The following is a 15,671-nucleotide window of genomic DNA, read 5'->3' as shown; positions in this document are numbered from 1 at the left end:
CGGAGAAGAGTCCTGATCCAACCCCGATGATTTGGGTCAGTTGTCCCTAAAAGCCCTCCAGATCAGTTTTCTTCATCCATTTCCTCAGCATATGTTGCTCAGTGCTGCTGCCCTGGCACTACAAAATGGGGGCCATCGCCTTGGCCTGAGGTGCTATTGCCTTAATATAGGACATCATTATCTCACAGCGGGATACCATCCCCTCAACCTGGGTTGCTATCCCCTCCGTATGGGCTGCTGGCACATCAACCACAAGTGCCCTCATCCCAACCTAGGGCACTATAGTCTCAGTCTGGAGCACCATCACCTCAGTCTAGGGCACTATAACCCTAACATGGAAAACCATCACCACAGCACCGGCCCTCGTTGCCTCAACCTGGGATGCCATCACCTCAAACTGGATCGCTAACACCTCAGCCTGGGGCACTATTATCCCAACCTGAGGCTCCAGCACCTCAGCATGTCCATCTCAAGCAAGAGCCCCATTGCCTCAACCCGGTCACCTTCGTCTCAACCCAGAGCCCCATCACCTCAAGCTGCAGCCCCACCAGGTCATCCTGGGGCACTGTCACCTCAGCATGCAGTCCCATCACCTCAACCCAGCGGTCTGCACCTCAGCTTGAGGCACCATCACTTCAACATGAAACCCCATCGCCCCAGCTTTCTCCCCTAGTCCTGCTGAACCTAGAGGGGCTGGAGGGAAATACAGAGTCGTTACTTGAGAGAGGCAGGAAGGGGGTGCCGGGACTTCCCTCATCTCCGCTCCCGCCCCTCTCAGGCACCGCCTTTCCTCTCCCGGCGACGAGAGGGGGCCGGCCATCTAGCCGGTGGCCGCGGAGCTGCGCGCTTTCACCTGGTCGTGTTCCTTCTCTCTCCTCCCGTGCGTGTGAGTATCGGCCCCGGCCGCCTGCGCGGTTACCACAACAAAGCCGCGGGGGTGGCGGTGGCGGCTGGTGCTTGCCTCGGGCTGCCGGCCAGGCCCGGCCCGGCCCGGCCCGGCGGGGTTTAGGGGCCTCCAATGCTCCATTTCGGGGGTTGCATGTTGCTTCTTTTTCTCCTCACGAAAGGTGTCCGGAGAGCGAGTGGGTGGCCATTGGAGCGGGGGGGAGGTAGAGCAAACAAGATGGGAGACGTGGTCTGTGTTTTATATATACACGTATGTTTAGTCATTATATAATTTATATTCTTACTGTTTCTTAACGTGCTGTTTTTCTACTTGGGTTCCTGCCTCAGCGGCACGTATGTAGGTGTCTCTAGAACATGTCATGTGTGCTATATTTGGAGGGCTTTTGCTGGTGTGGAGCTGGCAGAGTTTAGTCATGCTGCCGTGAGATGTGTTTTCTGCCGCACTTAAGTGCAGTGCCAGCCCTTTTTACCTCTCGGGGGCATCGGAAAACGGTAGGTTTTCTTTTGGGGCACCAGCCCTCGTTGTCATCATAGTCATTGGTATTGGAAGCAAGTTCCTGTGTTGTGCGTGCTGTCCCAGACTTACCACACGGTGAGGGACATGTGGAAGTAATGCTCGAAGAGAGTTTAGTGGGGTTTTGGTTGGATTTGCCCAGTGGGAATTAAGTCCACTGAAATGATTGCTGTAAATGGCTTGCCTTGAGCATGTTAAACCATCGCTATGGTCGCAGCTCTGCAGTTTGCTCAGGATGGCAGTTGTAACCCTGTGCCCTGCACCAGCGGTTCCCAAGGTGGGGCTGTAGTTTGGAAAAATAACCAGCCGCCGAATCTCTTGGACCGTGTGGTTTTGTGTGGAAATCACAAAAGCAGTAACTGTAGATCCTGGGCTTTGTGCAACCCCTGCAGCACAACAGAGTACTGAATTAATTTGAAAGCATTTCACTGAGATGACACAACTGAAAGCAATGCATGTTATGCTTGTGAAACTCTGGGGTTTCTGGGGGAGTTTTCACAGCATGTTAGGGAAACTGGCATTTTAAAGCACAGTTCAGCGTGGCTTATGACACAACATAATTTAAGGTCACGTAGCTTTCATGCCTTGCTGAAGTTTCTCCCTTGCATTTGTTAACAATTTTTCAGAAACTTGTTTTAGTGTGTTATGTGAATATTTACACTTGCTCATTCTTACTATAAAACATATACAAAAAGCACCTAGTGTTTGCATTTGGACATGTATGCATTTAAAAACTGTGTGGTTAAAATTCCTATGCAACATTCATAGAAACAACTATGTGGGATGGAATGAATGTAACAGAAATAGCAGTGGTAAATTTTTTTTGTACCCCTGCTTCTGTCTGTTATCAAGTCCTCAAGATAGAGCATAGAATGCATTGTGCACAGTTTTGCTTCTTTGAAAATACAGTTAATCTCTCTTTCTTGGATAGAAAGTGATCACTGGAGTTCTTAATGGAGAGAGTTCCACAAAGTTAAATTCTTCAGAGGAGCTATTTGAAGACTAAAATGAAGTTATGAAAATTAGTCACTGGACAATTAGCTTAAGAATGGGTTTGTAAAATAATTCATATTTTAAAACACAGTTTCCAAAAATTTGGACTTGGCTTTTGGAATGCTTCAAGCTCTTCCACTGCTTTTTTTTTCGGTCTGGTTGTTTGCTTGGTGGTGTTGGTAGTTGCTTGGGTTTCTTTTGTAGTGCATATGTTGTTCCTTTGTATTTTCTCAGACTAGACAATCCTTGTAATGGGGTAGAATAGAGACCAGAGAAGAGAACAACTAGTTCGGAGACTTCCTTTTCTTTGGATTTAAAGCTCTTATGACCTACTTGGATTTTTCATAGAATCATAAAATTGTTTGGGTTGGAAGGCACTTTAAAGATCAGCTAGTTCCAACCCCCCTGCCACAGACTAGACCAGGTTGCTGAAAGCCCCATCCAGCCTGGCCTTGAACACTTCCAGGGATGGGGCATCCACAACTCCTCTGGGCAACCTGTACCAGTGACTCACCACCCTCGCAGTAAAGAATTTCTTCCTAGTATCTAATCTAAATTTACTGGGACAGGGAGGAATGGTTTAAAGCCATTCCTCCTTGTTATAGCCCTACATGCTGTTGTAAAAAGTCCCTCTCCATATTTCTTGTAGGTGCCCTTTAGGTACTGGAAGCTGCTCTAAAGTTTCTCCAGAGCCTTTTCCAGGCTGATTGTTGCTTTGGTTCTGTGTTTGTTCATATTCAAAAGGGTATTCATAGGCCCCTGTGTTCCTGAATATGACTTACATGGGCTAAAAGGGTCATCAGGACTGCAGAGGCTGTAGAAGCTTTGAAAGGACAATTGGCCAATCCCTTTAGAGGCTCCACCCAGCAATGCATACAGGTGATTCTCTAAGGAGTCTTCCAGAATTTGCAGGATAGGGGGCATATGGTCTTCTGTGGCATAAGTGACAGGAGCATCTATAAGCTTTCTAAAGTCTGCCCAATTGGGTGATACACCTGAAGCTTGAAGGTGAGAGCCTGAAAGCGAGCTTGTTCCTAGGTGAGTCTAGGTATTCCCTTAAATTCATTGGAGGCAGGCAGACCATTATTATGAGGGTTGTACCTTAGTGCTTCCACCAGAGCTGCTTTTTAAAGCTTTTTTGTTCTTTGCCTCTTGATCTTACATTTAACCAAGACTGATGATAGTAATGGTTTAAAACATGACCTCGGCTAAGGTTCAATCCAACAATCTCGACTGATGTTTTAAGTCACAATTCAACAATGGGTATTTGTCATTCTTGAAGTGTTTCATTGTAATAACATAGTAAACATTGGAACTTTGGGAAACATGTTGAATTTAAGAGCCCCATATTTCAGCATTTTATCTGATTTTCCATACTGATGTTTCTCATCTGGAGGAATGAACAAGTAATAAAAATAGAATGCAAATGAGGGTCTCGAGGCCTTTTCCTCATTTGCTCCTTACAAATATTCTTAGGAAACTTGAGTATACTTAGACTACTCCTGAGTGATACTTGCTTAAGCTCTTCTTTGTATACTGCTTTAGTGACTTAATTTCTGTACCTTCCCCTGCTCATCTGTACTAGACAGTGCTTGTTCCTCTTACATAGAAATATATTCACCAAAAATTAAAAAGAATTGAATCTTATTTTCAGTGGCTGTGGAGAATGTGGTTGTTATCTCTGTAAAACTGTGTATGTTCCAAATGGCAATAATCGGTGCCATCTTGTGGTCACAAAACTCACATCTGTTTGGTCTCTGTGGCAGCACATCTGTGCAAAGTGTTGAGGGAAATGCTGATGAGCCTGTTTGTCCAGTTGGGTCACTAAGCACACTAAATCTGTAACATTAGAAGCATGAACAAACTTCTAGCTCAGTGAGGATTTCTGTTGTTGGAGACAGTTCATGTTGTGCCACTTGGTAGGGATGGCCAGATATTCTGGAGTATGCTATGATTTACCTGCAAAACTCTGTTTGTGCTGTACTTGTTTCCTTTATGGTTCTGCTGTCTCTTTCAGGACTAGCTCAGAAGCAAATCCAGAAAATGCCAGAGTAAGTGGCATGTGCACAGTATAGATGGTCAGCTCGTGGATGAAAGTTTTGGCGCTGTTGAGCTCTTATTTCAGATTTATTTTTGAGTCCTGCCTTCCCAACAGTAGTAGATGGGCATGTGTAGGTTCTAAGCATTTCTAATCAGTACCTCTACTGTGTGCAATGAATGAGGCAGGAGTACAGACTGGGCACAACTGGTCTGTTACAAGGTGAGAATAGGGGGGAAGTTACTGTAGAAATACCGGTGAAAGAATTGTTTCTCTTTACTTTTGAACTGTGATGAAAGGGAGGTTTTATGTCAGCATGTAATTTCAAATGGGGAGTGTTCAATAATAGTTTGAGAGCTTGAAGATGTTTGTGGAGACCTTTGCTTTCTGGGCCACCCTTGAGCTGTACTTTTTGAGACAGTTGATCAACATGGAAGCATTACTTAGCTGAAGTAGGGGAAGTGGTGTATCCATTGTCATTTGGAAGATGGCAATACTTGACGCCCAGCAGTCTGCAACAGCTGCTTGGTTTAATCCCAGCAGATCTTAAGGAATGCACACACAGGTAATGCTCTAACTTTTGCACCAGGGTGATGACACACACACGCACCACCATCTTTTACATGGCAGATATGCTGAAGTTTTGCTTTAATAAGAGGAGTTGTTTTCCTTTTTCTTACATGCTATTGTGGACTACTGTTCTAGATTCACCCCCTTCAGTTGTGGATAGCCTGGTTGGATGCATGTTGCCCGATATTTAAATCTTGATATTGGGCAGAAATACTCCTCACAGATATGCACCAGTACAGCAGGAGCAAGAAAACTCAACTCCCTTTTACGTTGATCTTTGCCTGAAATACCTGGCATTAGAGTCTCTCCTTTCCTGGGCTTTTCATACCTGTATACAAATAATTTTGCTGCCAGGAACTGTTCATCGTTTGTCAGTGTTATCGAAAGACTGTGGCTATGTGTAACTTTTGGGAAGGGTCAATGCCAGTGACCGTTTTCCCCCAAGCGTCTTAGTGCTTGTTGAGGTGCCTAGAGATAGGACTCTTCCAAGTAGTTAGTATATTGCAGTAGGCCCATGACACTTTGATGTGGGTGGTGTTACTTATGGTTGTACACAGAGGTCCTTATGAAGGAAATCCCTCCAGAAGCTCCTGATACTTTCACCAAGCAACATATGATTCATGGGCTGTATTTTTTGTTTCGATTGTCATCTGCTTCTGTTCCCTCTGGGTTTGGAGGGCTTGTTACTCATTTGCTTGGGTTTCTCAGCTGTGAGTGAGTAGCTGTAGCCTGTGAAGACAGGCCTGATGGGCATCATCACATCCACCATTTAACCTCAGTAGTCTCTGACCCAGCCTTTCTGGTCATGAGGTCACAAGGTGACCTTTACTGAAGAACAAACGTTTAATGTGTGTATTGCAGTTTTTCATGGTAGGGGGGGTGGCACTTACTTTGTCTCAATAAGAACCACTTTTTTTTTTCCCTCTCTTCTTCCTTCCTCCCTCCCTTGTACATTAACTTGAAAGCCTTTGGCCTGAAGTTGTCTAGGGCTCTCTGGTGGTCATGTGCTTTCATTTGTTCTAACAGATGATGGCAGTTGACTCTTCTCCAGGACTTCTTTCTGCCCATTTACTGAGCTGAATCCTTGCTTGAAATAGCCAGGAGATTCAGGGCTTTCTGTTGGAATCCTTTTAAAAGGACTCCAAAGTACTTGGGATCGTCTCCAGTGAACCTACATCTATTTGAAGACAGAACTGCTGTTCTGCTGCCGTATCTTTGGGAGTTGCTAAACTATATCTTACAATACATGGAGAAAAATGTTTTCCTTTGTGTCCAGCAGAAAGAACCAAGGAAAAAACAAACAAATACACAAAATGGGGAGGTGGGGAGGAGCAAACAAAAGAAAACGGAGGAAAAAGGGCAGCAATGGCTGGGTATATTGACCCCACAGATTTGGAGTAGCAGGTCTTTCCTCTTCTCTAGCTATGAGAGACAAAAATTGGTGAAATCATAGGGAGCCAGCTAAGAATCAGCTGGGTAAGTGGTTTCAGGTGCACTAGAAGCAGTGGTAGTTCTGATATGAGCTTGAATTAGGTACTGTCAGATCTGGTCTGTGAAGGGCTTCCAGGACTGTTTCAGATTATTCAGTTCAGGTGCAAGACTGCTGTCTCAGCCAACAGCAAGAAGTTTGGCATAAATACTTATATGGAGGTTGTAATCTGAGCAAAGGGATTTACCCCCATGTAGTTATGTTCAGGCAGTTAGCAGCAGCAACATGGTTACCTGTCACTAGACAGAATCAGATTTTTCTTGGAGGTGCACCATGGAAGGTTAGAAGATAAGAGTTGCAGGCTATGACAAGGGAAATTCTGATTAAAGACAAAAATCACAGTGATGGTTGGTAAGCACTGGAGCAGATGCCCACATAGGACATGAAGTGCTCATCCTGGGAATTTTTGCGCACTTTGCTGCGCAAAACTAGATTAAACTTTTAAGCTGACCCTGCTCTGAGCAGTGGATTGGACTAGATCATGTCGAGAGCATCCTTTTGAAACTGTATTTTTCTGTAATTCTAATTCCAGCCTCTGTGTGCTTTGTGGTGTTTTGCAGAATAACTTTCTGTGTCTCAACCAGCCCTTCACCTTGGGGTGTAAGAACAGGTCTGGTGCAGGATGTGTAAATGTGGAGGAGCAGAGCTTGGTTATGTTTATAGTGTTGGAGTTCATTCTGAGCTGGGGTTGAGGCCTTGTGTTTTGTATACTGGTTATGAATACATGGTTTGGATTGGGGAAACTGGTAGCCAAGTTTGGAGACCATATGGTATACAGAACAGCTATGGCAGCTATTGTGCTCTGAGCTTGGAAAACCAGACTATCTACTAAGCAGGCTGGTTGTTTTATTCATTGTGGTTTCCCTCAAAGGAAATAGTTTCCTTAGAGGACTATTTCCTCCTTTGCGTGCTTTGTTGTTTCTTTCTAGCAAAAATGAAAATTGCAATTAAAGAGGAGGTAGGTAGGGCTGGGCATGTGTGGTTTGTCACATGGTTGGAAGCAGATGCCCTAGTTGATCTTTACCACTAGTTGATTGTATCTGAAAACACCTAAGTTTTGGGTTAGTCTCTTTTACAGGTTTGAAGACTTACATTTCCTTGTGTTTCCCTTCTTAAACTAAACAAACCCTCAGAAGCTGGACTTTTCTGTCTTAAAATTTTTATTATTATCTATTGTTGTCACATGTTTGGTTGTTTTTTGTGGTGGTGGTGGTGGTGGTTGGTTTTTTTGGTTTGCTTTGGTTTTGTTCTTTTTAAGCCTCAGCCAAAAATTGAGAAAGGGAGGAAGAAAAGAGGTGGGTGGAGTTTTAACTAGTGTGTGTTTACACAGTAAGGTGTTTAATGATTGATGTTTTTGAAAATGTTAGTCAGATGATACAGTTACCCTTTCCCAAGTTCCCTGTACAAAGAGGTGATTTGAAAGTCAGAAGAATTGAGGAGGCAGGATAGAGGTGCAGTAAGGAGTAAATAGAGTTGGAGGATTTTGGAGTGTCCTAAAGATCGTGTGCCACCAATAACATCAATATTTTAATGAAAACACTTTAACCTTCCAGCCCCTCAGCTCTCAAACACTTGTTTTTGCTTTCCGAGTTCAGCAGAGTGGGTCCCTGCTCTGAAATGGTAGAAATTTCCAGTTGAAAGGAGAGGTGCCATCTGTGGGGGCACTGTTGTGTGGGCTGGGAGAAGATTGCCTGTGTACTTACTTCTTCCAGGATCAGTTACACCTACAAAGCAAAATTAATTAATAACCCTAAACCAGAAGGTGCCCTTTTGGAGCTGAATAGAACATAATTACTGCTTTTGATACTTCACATACGTTTGTTAGTACACCGTGAGATTGTCTGTTCCTTTTTGTTGCAGGAAACATTGTTGGCTCATCTTGTGTGTGTTATAGCTGTGCTGTATTATGGCCTTTGTGGAGATGCACAGTGTGCACACAGTAACATCAGAAATTTCAGCCCATAGCAGGCGTAAGGGGCTTGTTTTTCACTCTTTTTTTTTTTTTTTTTTATATTTTGTTTTTCTGTGATTTATTTATGTTCTGGTGCACGTGTTTGAGATGGTCTGCATTTAAAAAAGTGAAACGTAGATTGGATAATGTTAAGGTTTAACCAAGGTTAGAACACCTTAAACTTTAAGTATTTTGTGTTAGTTTCTGACGTTCAAAAAATCATATGAAAAGGCAGTTTTTGTTCAAACACAAAACCACACTTAAATCTGCATCCTCACTATATCGCTTTTTATGTACTGTCTTCCTTTTGAGATACTTTGTATTGCAGCAGTGCTTGAAAGCCTGCTGTTAGGCATTACCTACCCAAATATTCCAAATGCCCTGACATCCAGACTGCGTGTTCTCCTTGACTGCTTGGCCATTGATTTTTGATCTTAAATAGATCAAGCTTGGTGTCTACAGGTGAAGGGATTAAAAAGTAGTATGAACTAGGAGGAACTGCACCGAGGAAAAGATAAAGATGAATAGGTGTGCTTGGCTGGGGGTAGGGGTGGTTGTTACAAGAAATAAGGGGCGAGAGGCAGAGAATTACATGGGAAGAAGAAATACTACAGTAATAAAAGATCTGATGAATAATTAATGGAGAGCCTGTTCATTTGAGTTGATCATATTTGTGTTAGAGAGTTTCATGGCTAAAGCCACAAAAAGCATATACTTTTTATAAATCAATACAGTAGTCATTGGAATTAGCAGTCAATGATAAGTATTTGACAATTTTATTGGGATTTCACTTGTTGATTCTGTATTTTAAAATTCATAATGTAGCAGAATTGTGTGCTTTACCCAGGAATAAAATTACACTGTGCCCTGTATATAAAGGTGGGGTGAGAGTGTATATGTGCATGCACAGCCAATATAATTTGGGCAAGGTTAACCAGCAAAATTAGGTGGTTGTGCCAGAAAAGTGTAAGGAGCATTTGGCAATGACTGGTGTTACAACTGTTGCTCCTTGGTCAGTCAGACTGTTAAACTTCAGTTCTCCCATAACAGTGGTTTCCGTCTGTGAATCAGTTACGCCTCAGTCTTTATGGAAAACAGCCCACCGGCAGGTAAGCTATTCTTGAGTCGTGCAGAGTAGGAAAATGTGTGCTCTTTGGGTGGTGCTAATGGTAGAAAGAAACATACAGGCTGTCTATAATCATCTTTTGCCACCTCTGTGCTGCCCTTTTCCATTGTCTTGAGTTAAATCCCATCCTCACTGAAGAGGTTGTGCCCAGAAGAGAGACATCTGAGAAGCTGTGATATGAACGCATACTATAGCCAATGAGATACTGTTAGTCTCCTTTGCAGGAGTTGCATTACATGCACACATCCATGTATTTTTAGTTTATTACACTCAGCTTTGTATTTCAAGCTAGTCGGTCTGCATCCACATGCAAACCTGGTTTTTGTCTTATCCCTTTATGCTTTTACATGTACAGTGGTGCTAACAGTATATGAAATGCTTGTGACAAGGGAAACGCAACACATGCCCACTTTCACCAATCTGTCATGATCTGTCTGAAGCTAAAAATCGATGAGATGTTAGTGTCTTGAGTAATAAAAACCTTTCATCATGGAGAAGAAAGAGGTTTGTTTTAACTTAACACTGTACTTCCTGTATTTATTTTCTTCGTAGAATGGACTTTACCTCACTTGTACTTGCTAAATAAATAATTCCTGTAGTCTACAAGTGATGCCAAAAAATTCTGCTTTGTTCTCTTCTGGTTTAGGTTACATGTGGTAGAGAATTATATGTAAATAATATCTTACTTTTCTGATTTTTTTTTTCTGTTGTGCATGTTTTGCTGTATTAAAACATGTAATCATTTTAGGAAGCTGCTCTAGCCAGGAATCACATGACAGTTGGGCATTAGAGACCATGCAAGCTGCCTGAAGCCAGGGATCATGAGAAGCGACTTGAACATGAAAAATTTCCAAATTCCATGCAGCATTTCAAATCAAGAGTTCCCAGGTGTTTTACTCCTTTGTTCTGTTGCTTTTGGAGGAGATAGGTGCTTTAAAGAGTTTCTCTGTGGTACTAAAGCTGACCTCTGCTTCTATCGTTTAGTAGCATTTTCAGCTTTATACAGCATCTAACCTTACTAAGTCTGTCTTAAGTTCTTCGGCTTTGCGTATCTTAAAACCACAGGAGATTGCATGCCTTCTGCTTTTAACTCTTCTGTTGTGCTTCTTGTATTTGGGGTACATATATCAAATTCTTCTAAAACTGAGTATTATTTGAGAAGTGGCAAGATAACTGAGTGACATAAAGCTTTAAAAATTCTGTATTTTGAAGTAATCTTAGCTGGAAGCCTTTTTGGGAATACGCTTGCAATTTCAAAGCAAGTTTAGGAGTTCCTTTTTCACCTTTGTTTGCCATGGCAACACACTATGTAGCTGAAGGAAGGCCATCCATCTTGTAAGATACTCTGGCTCTCTTGCCTTGTATAGTTGCTTCCACTGTCTCTTAAGTTTGGTTTCCTTGGCTCTAAACGTTACAAACGTTAAGAATGTTACATATTTGATTGCAGCTTACAAAGTTTATATAAAATCTGTTGTAAATGCTAGGAAAAAAGTGTTGCTGGCTAGATGGGAACAGTAGTCTTTGGTACTGGCTAATTTTGTTTGTGGGTGTTTGGTTTGTTGCTTTATTTTAACTTTGTGTATATCCTACTAATGAGCAGAAACTTTCATATCTCCCCTGCAATAGGAGTAGGATCTAACACATATTTCTGCAAGAACTATGACACAATAGGAGCAGATTTGTAGAGCAGAACAGTTAGCACTAAGGACCTGGTATCTACATCGCATGTATTTGGGCTAGCCGTATTCTGGTCCCATGGACTGAATGGTGACTATTGGTTTAAGTGTGCTAGTTTTGTGTCTGGAGCACAAGTTTCATCTGAGTCAAGTTTGCTCACTGTACTATACAGCTTGAAATACGTCAAGAGCATCAGGCTCTCCTGCTGCAAGCTAAAACATTAATACTGAAACACCCTACCTGTATTGCAGTTTCACCTAAAGCGCCATGGGTTTTTTTATGTAAATTGAAATTGCTCCTACTTTCTGTCCTGAAAGCCTGCAGGTTGAATGGTTGTGTCAACCACCATGATGACTGCCACATATAAAAGAGATTAATACAAAATACAGACTAATAGTAGCTCATTAGTGGCTCTAGCTTAAAGGGGCAAAATAAGACACTTCAATTGCTTGTTTGTAATAATTGAGACTCTTTAGCCAGTAACAGCATTTTACTAATTTTCTTAGGAGTAAGAGTTTCGAAATTGTGATAGTTTTTGTTGGCTTTAAGTAAAGCTTTTTGGTCAAGTATGTGAGCTGTGTAAAATAAGGTGGCACTAAATTTCTTTACAGAACTCACTATGAAGTTGTCTCTAGCAACATAGCAATTAACTGCAGAATTACATATTGCTAGAGCTGAAAGAGTGAAGAACAAAAATGTTACCCTAACAGCATCTTTGGATCTGGTTTTATGTTAACCTTTGGAAACCTTTTTTCATGGTTGCAGGTGACACTTCCTGATTCAGCATGGATCGGTTTGAAGATCTATCAGATGAAGTGGATCATGCTTTCTTTGACAGTGATTTTGAGGAAGAGAAAAAGAAAGCTGAAGAAAATGGTGAATGCATAGAGAAAGAAAGTATGATGACAGCTCTTACAGACCCCAACTTGGTTTCTGTTTCAAAGGATACAAGATGTTATGAGGAGGAAAGTGAAAAAAAGCAGAAAGATATTCAGAAGGATCAGTCCCTGGAAAATAACACAGGTTGTCTTGAAGAAGCTTCATTTTTGTCACTTTCTCTAGTTGCAGAGAATGCAGGTGCATCTGGAATGACATCTGCATCAAGTAGTGAAATACTAGAGAATGTTCCTGCTGGAGTTCCCAAGATAGTTAAAGAAGGTGAAGAAGATTATTTTACAGATGAAGAAGATAGTAGTGATGATGACAAAAACCAGAAGGTTAGACCAAAGTCAGCTAAGCAGTCAAACAACATGAAAAAGGTTAGCAAAAAATACACTAATATCAGCTTCTCCTCCTCTTCCTCCTCCTCCTCCTCCTCATCTTCTTCTTCATCCTCATCCTCAAGCTCAGATACAGATGGTTCTGATACAGATTCTGATAGCTGTTTATCAGATTCATCTCATTCTTCCTCAAAGAGGAATGCTTGTAGAAATGCTCTTCTGTCTCCAAAACAAAAATCTGACTCAGCGATGAAATTACTAGAAGGAAAACCAAAGCTTGTTGACTACTTGGAGGAGTCTGAAGACACAGTGACTGATGTAACACCTCTGTCAACTCCAGACATCAGTCCCATCCAGTCTTTTGAACTTGCAGCATCAAATGATAAGAAACTTAAAGTAAAAAGACAGGAAAATGTGAACCAAGAATTACATGGTAATTTTGCAGAATTTAAGTACAACACAAAATTTTTAAGCCTCTGTGGCTGGGAAATCCAATCTTATACCTGTATTTTTTTCATTAGATTCCGAGTTTGATCGCAGATGTAGTCAGAAAGTCTTGCATGATGCCATGGACCTGAATCAGCTTTTGAAAGGTGACTTTAAAATTTTCTTTGTAAAAAGTATGATGTCTGTACATGGTTGAGTACAACTGAGTTCTTATAGAGGAGAATGAGGTTTTAATGTGCCACATGTATTTTGAAACTTGTTTGTAATTAAGCTGTGTTGATCTAATTCTTTGAAATTGTACATGTGTAAGCAGTACTGCTTCTACAGGCGAAAGAAGGAGCATGTGTATGAATATGTGTTGTTATGCATATATGTAGAAGTAAGATACACAGATGTGCTGAATCTCTAAATAAGATTTTGATGCATTAACAATTCGATAAAACAGCATATGCATTTTGAGAAATCAAGGTTTACTGGACTGTGCCATAGTTACTATCTAAATTAAAACACCAGCCTTTCTGATAAATTGCTGGGTTATTAACTTTCAAAATGGAAAGGCAGTTTAAAACGGCAATGCATGATAAATAGCATTCATTTATTTAAACTTATGGTACCTTTTTGATAATTAAATGGAAGTATTTGAGATTCTTTTTCTGAACCAAGTATCTTCTTTCTGAAATACCATGAAGTTGAGTAAAGATATTTTAAAGAGGAAAAGTAACAGATAATCTTTAGTAAAACTTGAGTGATTGCTTCTTGCCAATAGATTAAATAAATCTTGATAATGAAGTCTGAGAGAGAGAACTTGGAATCTCACTGCATTCATTGTAAGTATTCATTATGGAATGACAATGAACCGAACGATCTCACGTGTGTATTTTAATGTTTACGCAGTGCTTTTCTACTTCTTTTCATGTCCCAGAGTTTTCAGTAGTAGAATCTATAGAATAAGAGAGGCTTAAGTCAGGAAATCTGCTGATCTCAGGTCAGGAAAGATTCTCACAGTGTAAGTCTTGTACATTTCAACCCAAGTTTGCTGTATTGCTATAGGGCATGGCACACTAAAAGTTTGTGTGTCGCCTTTATTCGCTTCGTACCTTGCGAGATTAGAGCCTCCAGTGGGTAAGGATACAAAATATATTGTATGCATAATTTAACTTATGAGAAGAAATGAGGAATTTACTTGTAAGGCAAGAAAACCTTACTTATGCTGGTAAAAAAAGCAGAGCTAGCCATCAAGAAAGGTAGAGCTGATTCTCATCTCAGACAGTCCTTGTACTAGAAAAGGCTCTAACCACTTGTCAAAACATAATGTTAGAGTTGTTGCTAGGCAATTGAAATTATGATGTCTTACATCTTTGTTTCCTGATAGCAAAAAGCTATTTAATACCTACTGATTATGGAAGGAATCATTTCATCCCTAAAATAAATAGGTATTATAGCTCAGAGTATTCTCAGAGATGAACCTCTATTGGGGATATGTGTGGTTTTTTCCTAAAACTGGGAAAAAAAAAAAAGATTGAGTAAAGAATTCACATAGTTTGGCAGTTAATGTTCCTAATTAGTGTGCATATTACTTCCCAAGTGCCTCTCTTAAGTTGGCAAGCACAATGTAGCTTAATTACTTTGCGTATTTTGAAGTTTAAATGGGGCAGGATTATTAATGGTGGAAAGTAACTAGTCTGGGAAAATAGGAGCTAATATTATTCTGAGTTATTGCTTCCAGGTTTTTCCGTACTCATTTAAAAAATGTATAAAATCCAAATCACTGCTCACCCCTCCCAGTCTGTATTAAATGTTCCTCAGAACTGCATAGGCATAAATAATGTTTCGAGTGGGAACAGTATAAGCTCAGACCTGAGTGCATGAGAGAGTATTTAAATGATTATTAGTAAGTCTCAAATTTGGTTTTAAAGTATAATATCCTTCCAGTAATCTGTACTGATGAAGTATTTCATTAAAAGTTTTTTGTCAAATATGCTTGTAATATAGCTGGGCCCAAGCAGTTATGTGAATTTAATTTCCCAATGCGTCCAGAAACCTGTAGAATTTCAGGGTGATCTATTAGTGCATTGTTTCTAGGGGGCTATTTGTACAATTCTGTGCACTGTTAATGTGAGCGTTTGTGAAGACTAGAATCTCTTGTATTAAAGTAAAAAAATCACAAGAAAAAAGAAAGGGAAGAAATCTGTTAAAAGCACATGGTATTCAAAGAACAAGTTTTGGAGTAGAAGAAGAGTCTGGTTATTACATAGCAAGATAGTTTGTGTTTCTTAAAACAGAATTAATTTGAAGCATTTAAAAAAAATGTTACAGTATTATATATACCTTTACGTATTTGTGCTCATTGCAAATTTAATTTTTATAAACGTGTTAAAAAGTAATATTTAGACTTAAAAAAATATCATGCCCTTGCGACTCCTAAAGCTTTGCTTGTTCTTGATAGAAGCCGAATTTTAAGTTATGCTATGCTGAGTAATTATAAATCTCACAAATAACATAGTTTTAGTTGGAAATATTATAGTCTCTGTTCTGTATAGTGCACTTTGAATGCTTTTTAGGTGGGTATTGTTGTGCAGCTCTACCACTGATTTTAGAAATATTCTGAATATTGACCAAACCAGAATATTGGGTCAGACCATAAGTCTGAACAAGAGATTAATAAAGATATGTGGTAATATTCAGTTACAACATCAGTAACAGCATATGTAAAATGACAACTTTCAGAAGTGAGTGTTAC

The 15,671-nt window shown here is 40.5% G+C and overlaps 1 protein-coding gene across 2 annotated transcripts in view; it reads left to right on the top strand.

Moving 5' to 3' along the window:
- Positions 1 to 800: 800 nt before the first annotated feature.
- CFAP97 (cilia and flagella associated protein 97) overlaps positions 801 to 15,671 on the top strand; it is a 34,849-nt gene continuing 19,978 nt past the window's right edge. The window contains exons 1-3 of one of the 2 annotated variants that reach the window (XM_065695565.1): positions 801 to 886; positions 12,030 to 12,917; positions 13,006 to 13,077. In XM_065695565.1, the coding sequence (XP_065551637.1) occupies positions 12,050 to 12,917; positions 13,006 to 13,077 (940 nt within the window). In that variant the 5' untranslated portion in view covers positions 801 to 886; positions 12,030 to 12,049. Of the gene's footprint in view, positions 887 to 10,417; positions 10,476 to 12,029; positions 12,918 to 13,005; positions 13,078 to 15,671 lie in introns of those variants that run through there. The other variant, XM_065695576.1, reaches the window with a different exon arrangement.

This window comes from Lathamus discolor, chromosome 1 (genome assembly GCF_037157495.1).
Source record: "Lathamus discolor isolate bLatDis1 chromosome 1, bLatDis1.hap1, whole genome shotgun sequence".
NCBI lineage: Eukaryota > Metazoa > Chordata > Aves > Psittaciformes > Psittacidae > Lathamus > Lathamus discolor.
This window is presented reverse-complemented; position numbering and strand designations above follow the sequence as displayed.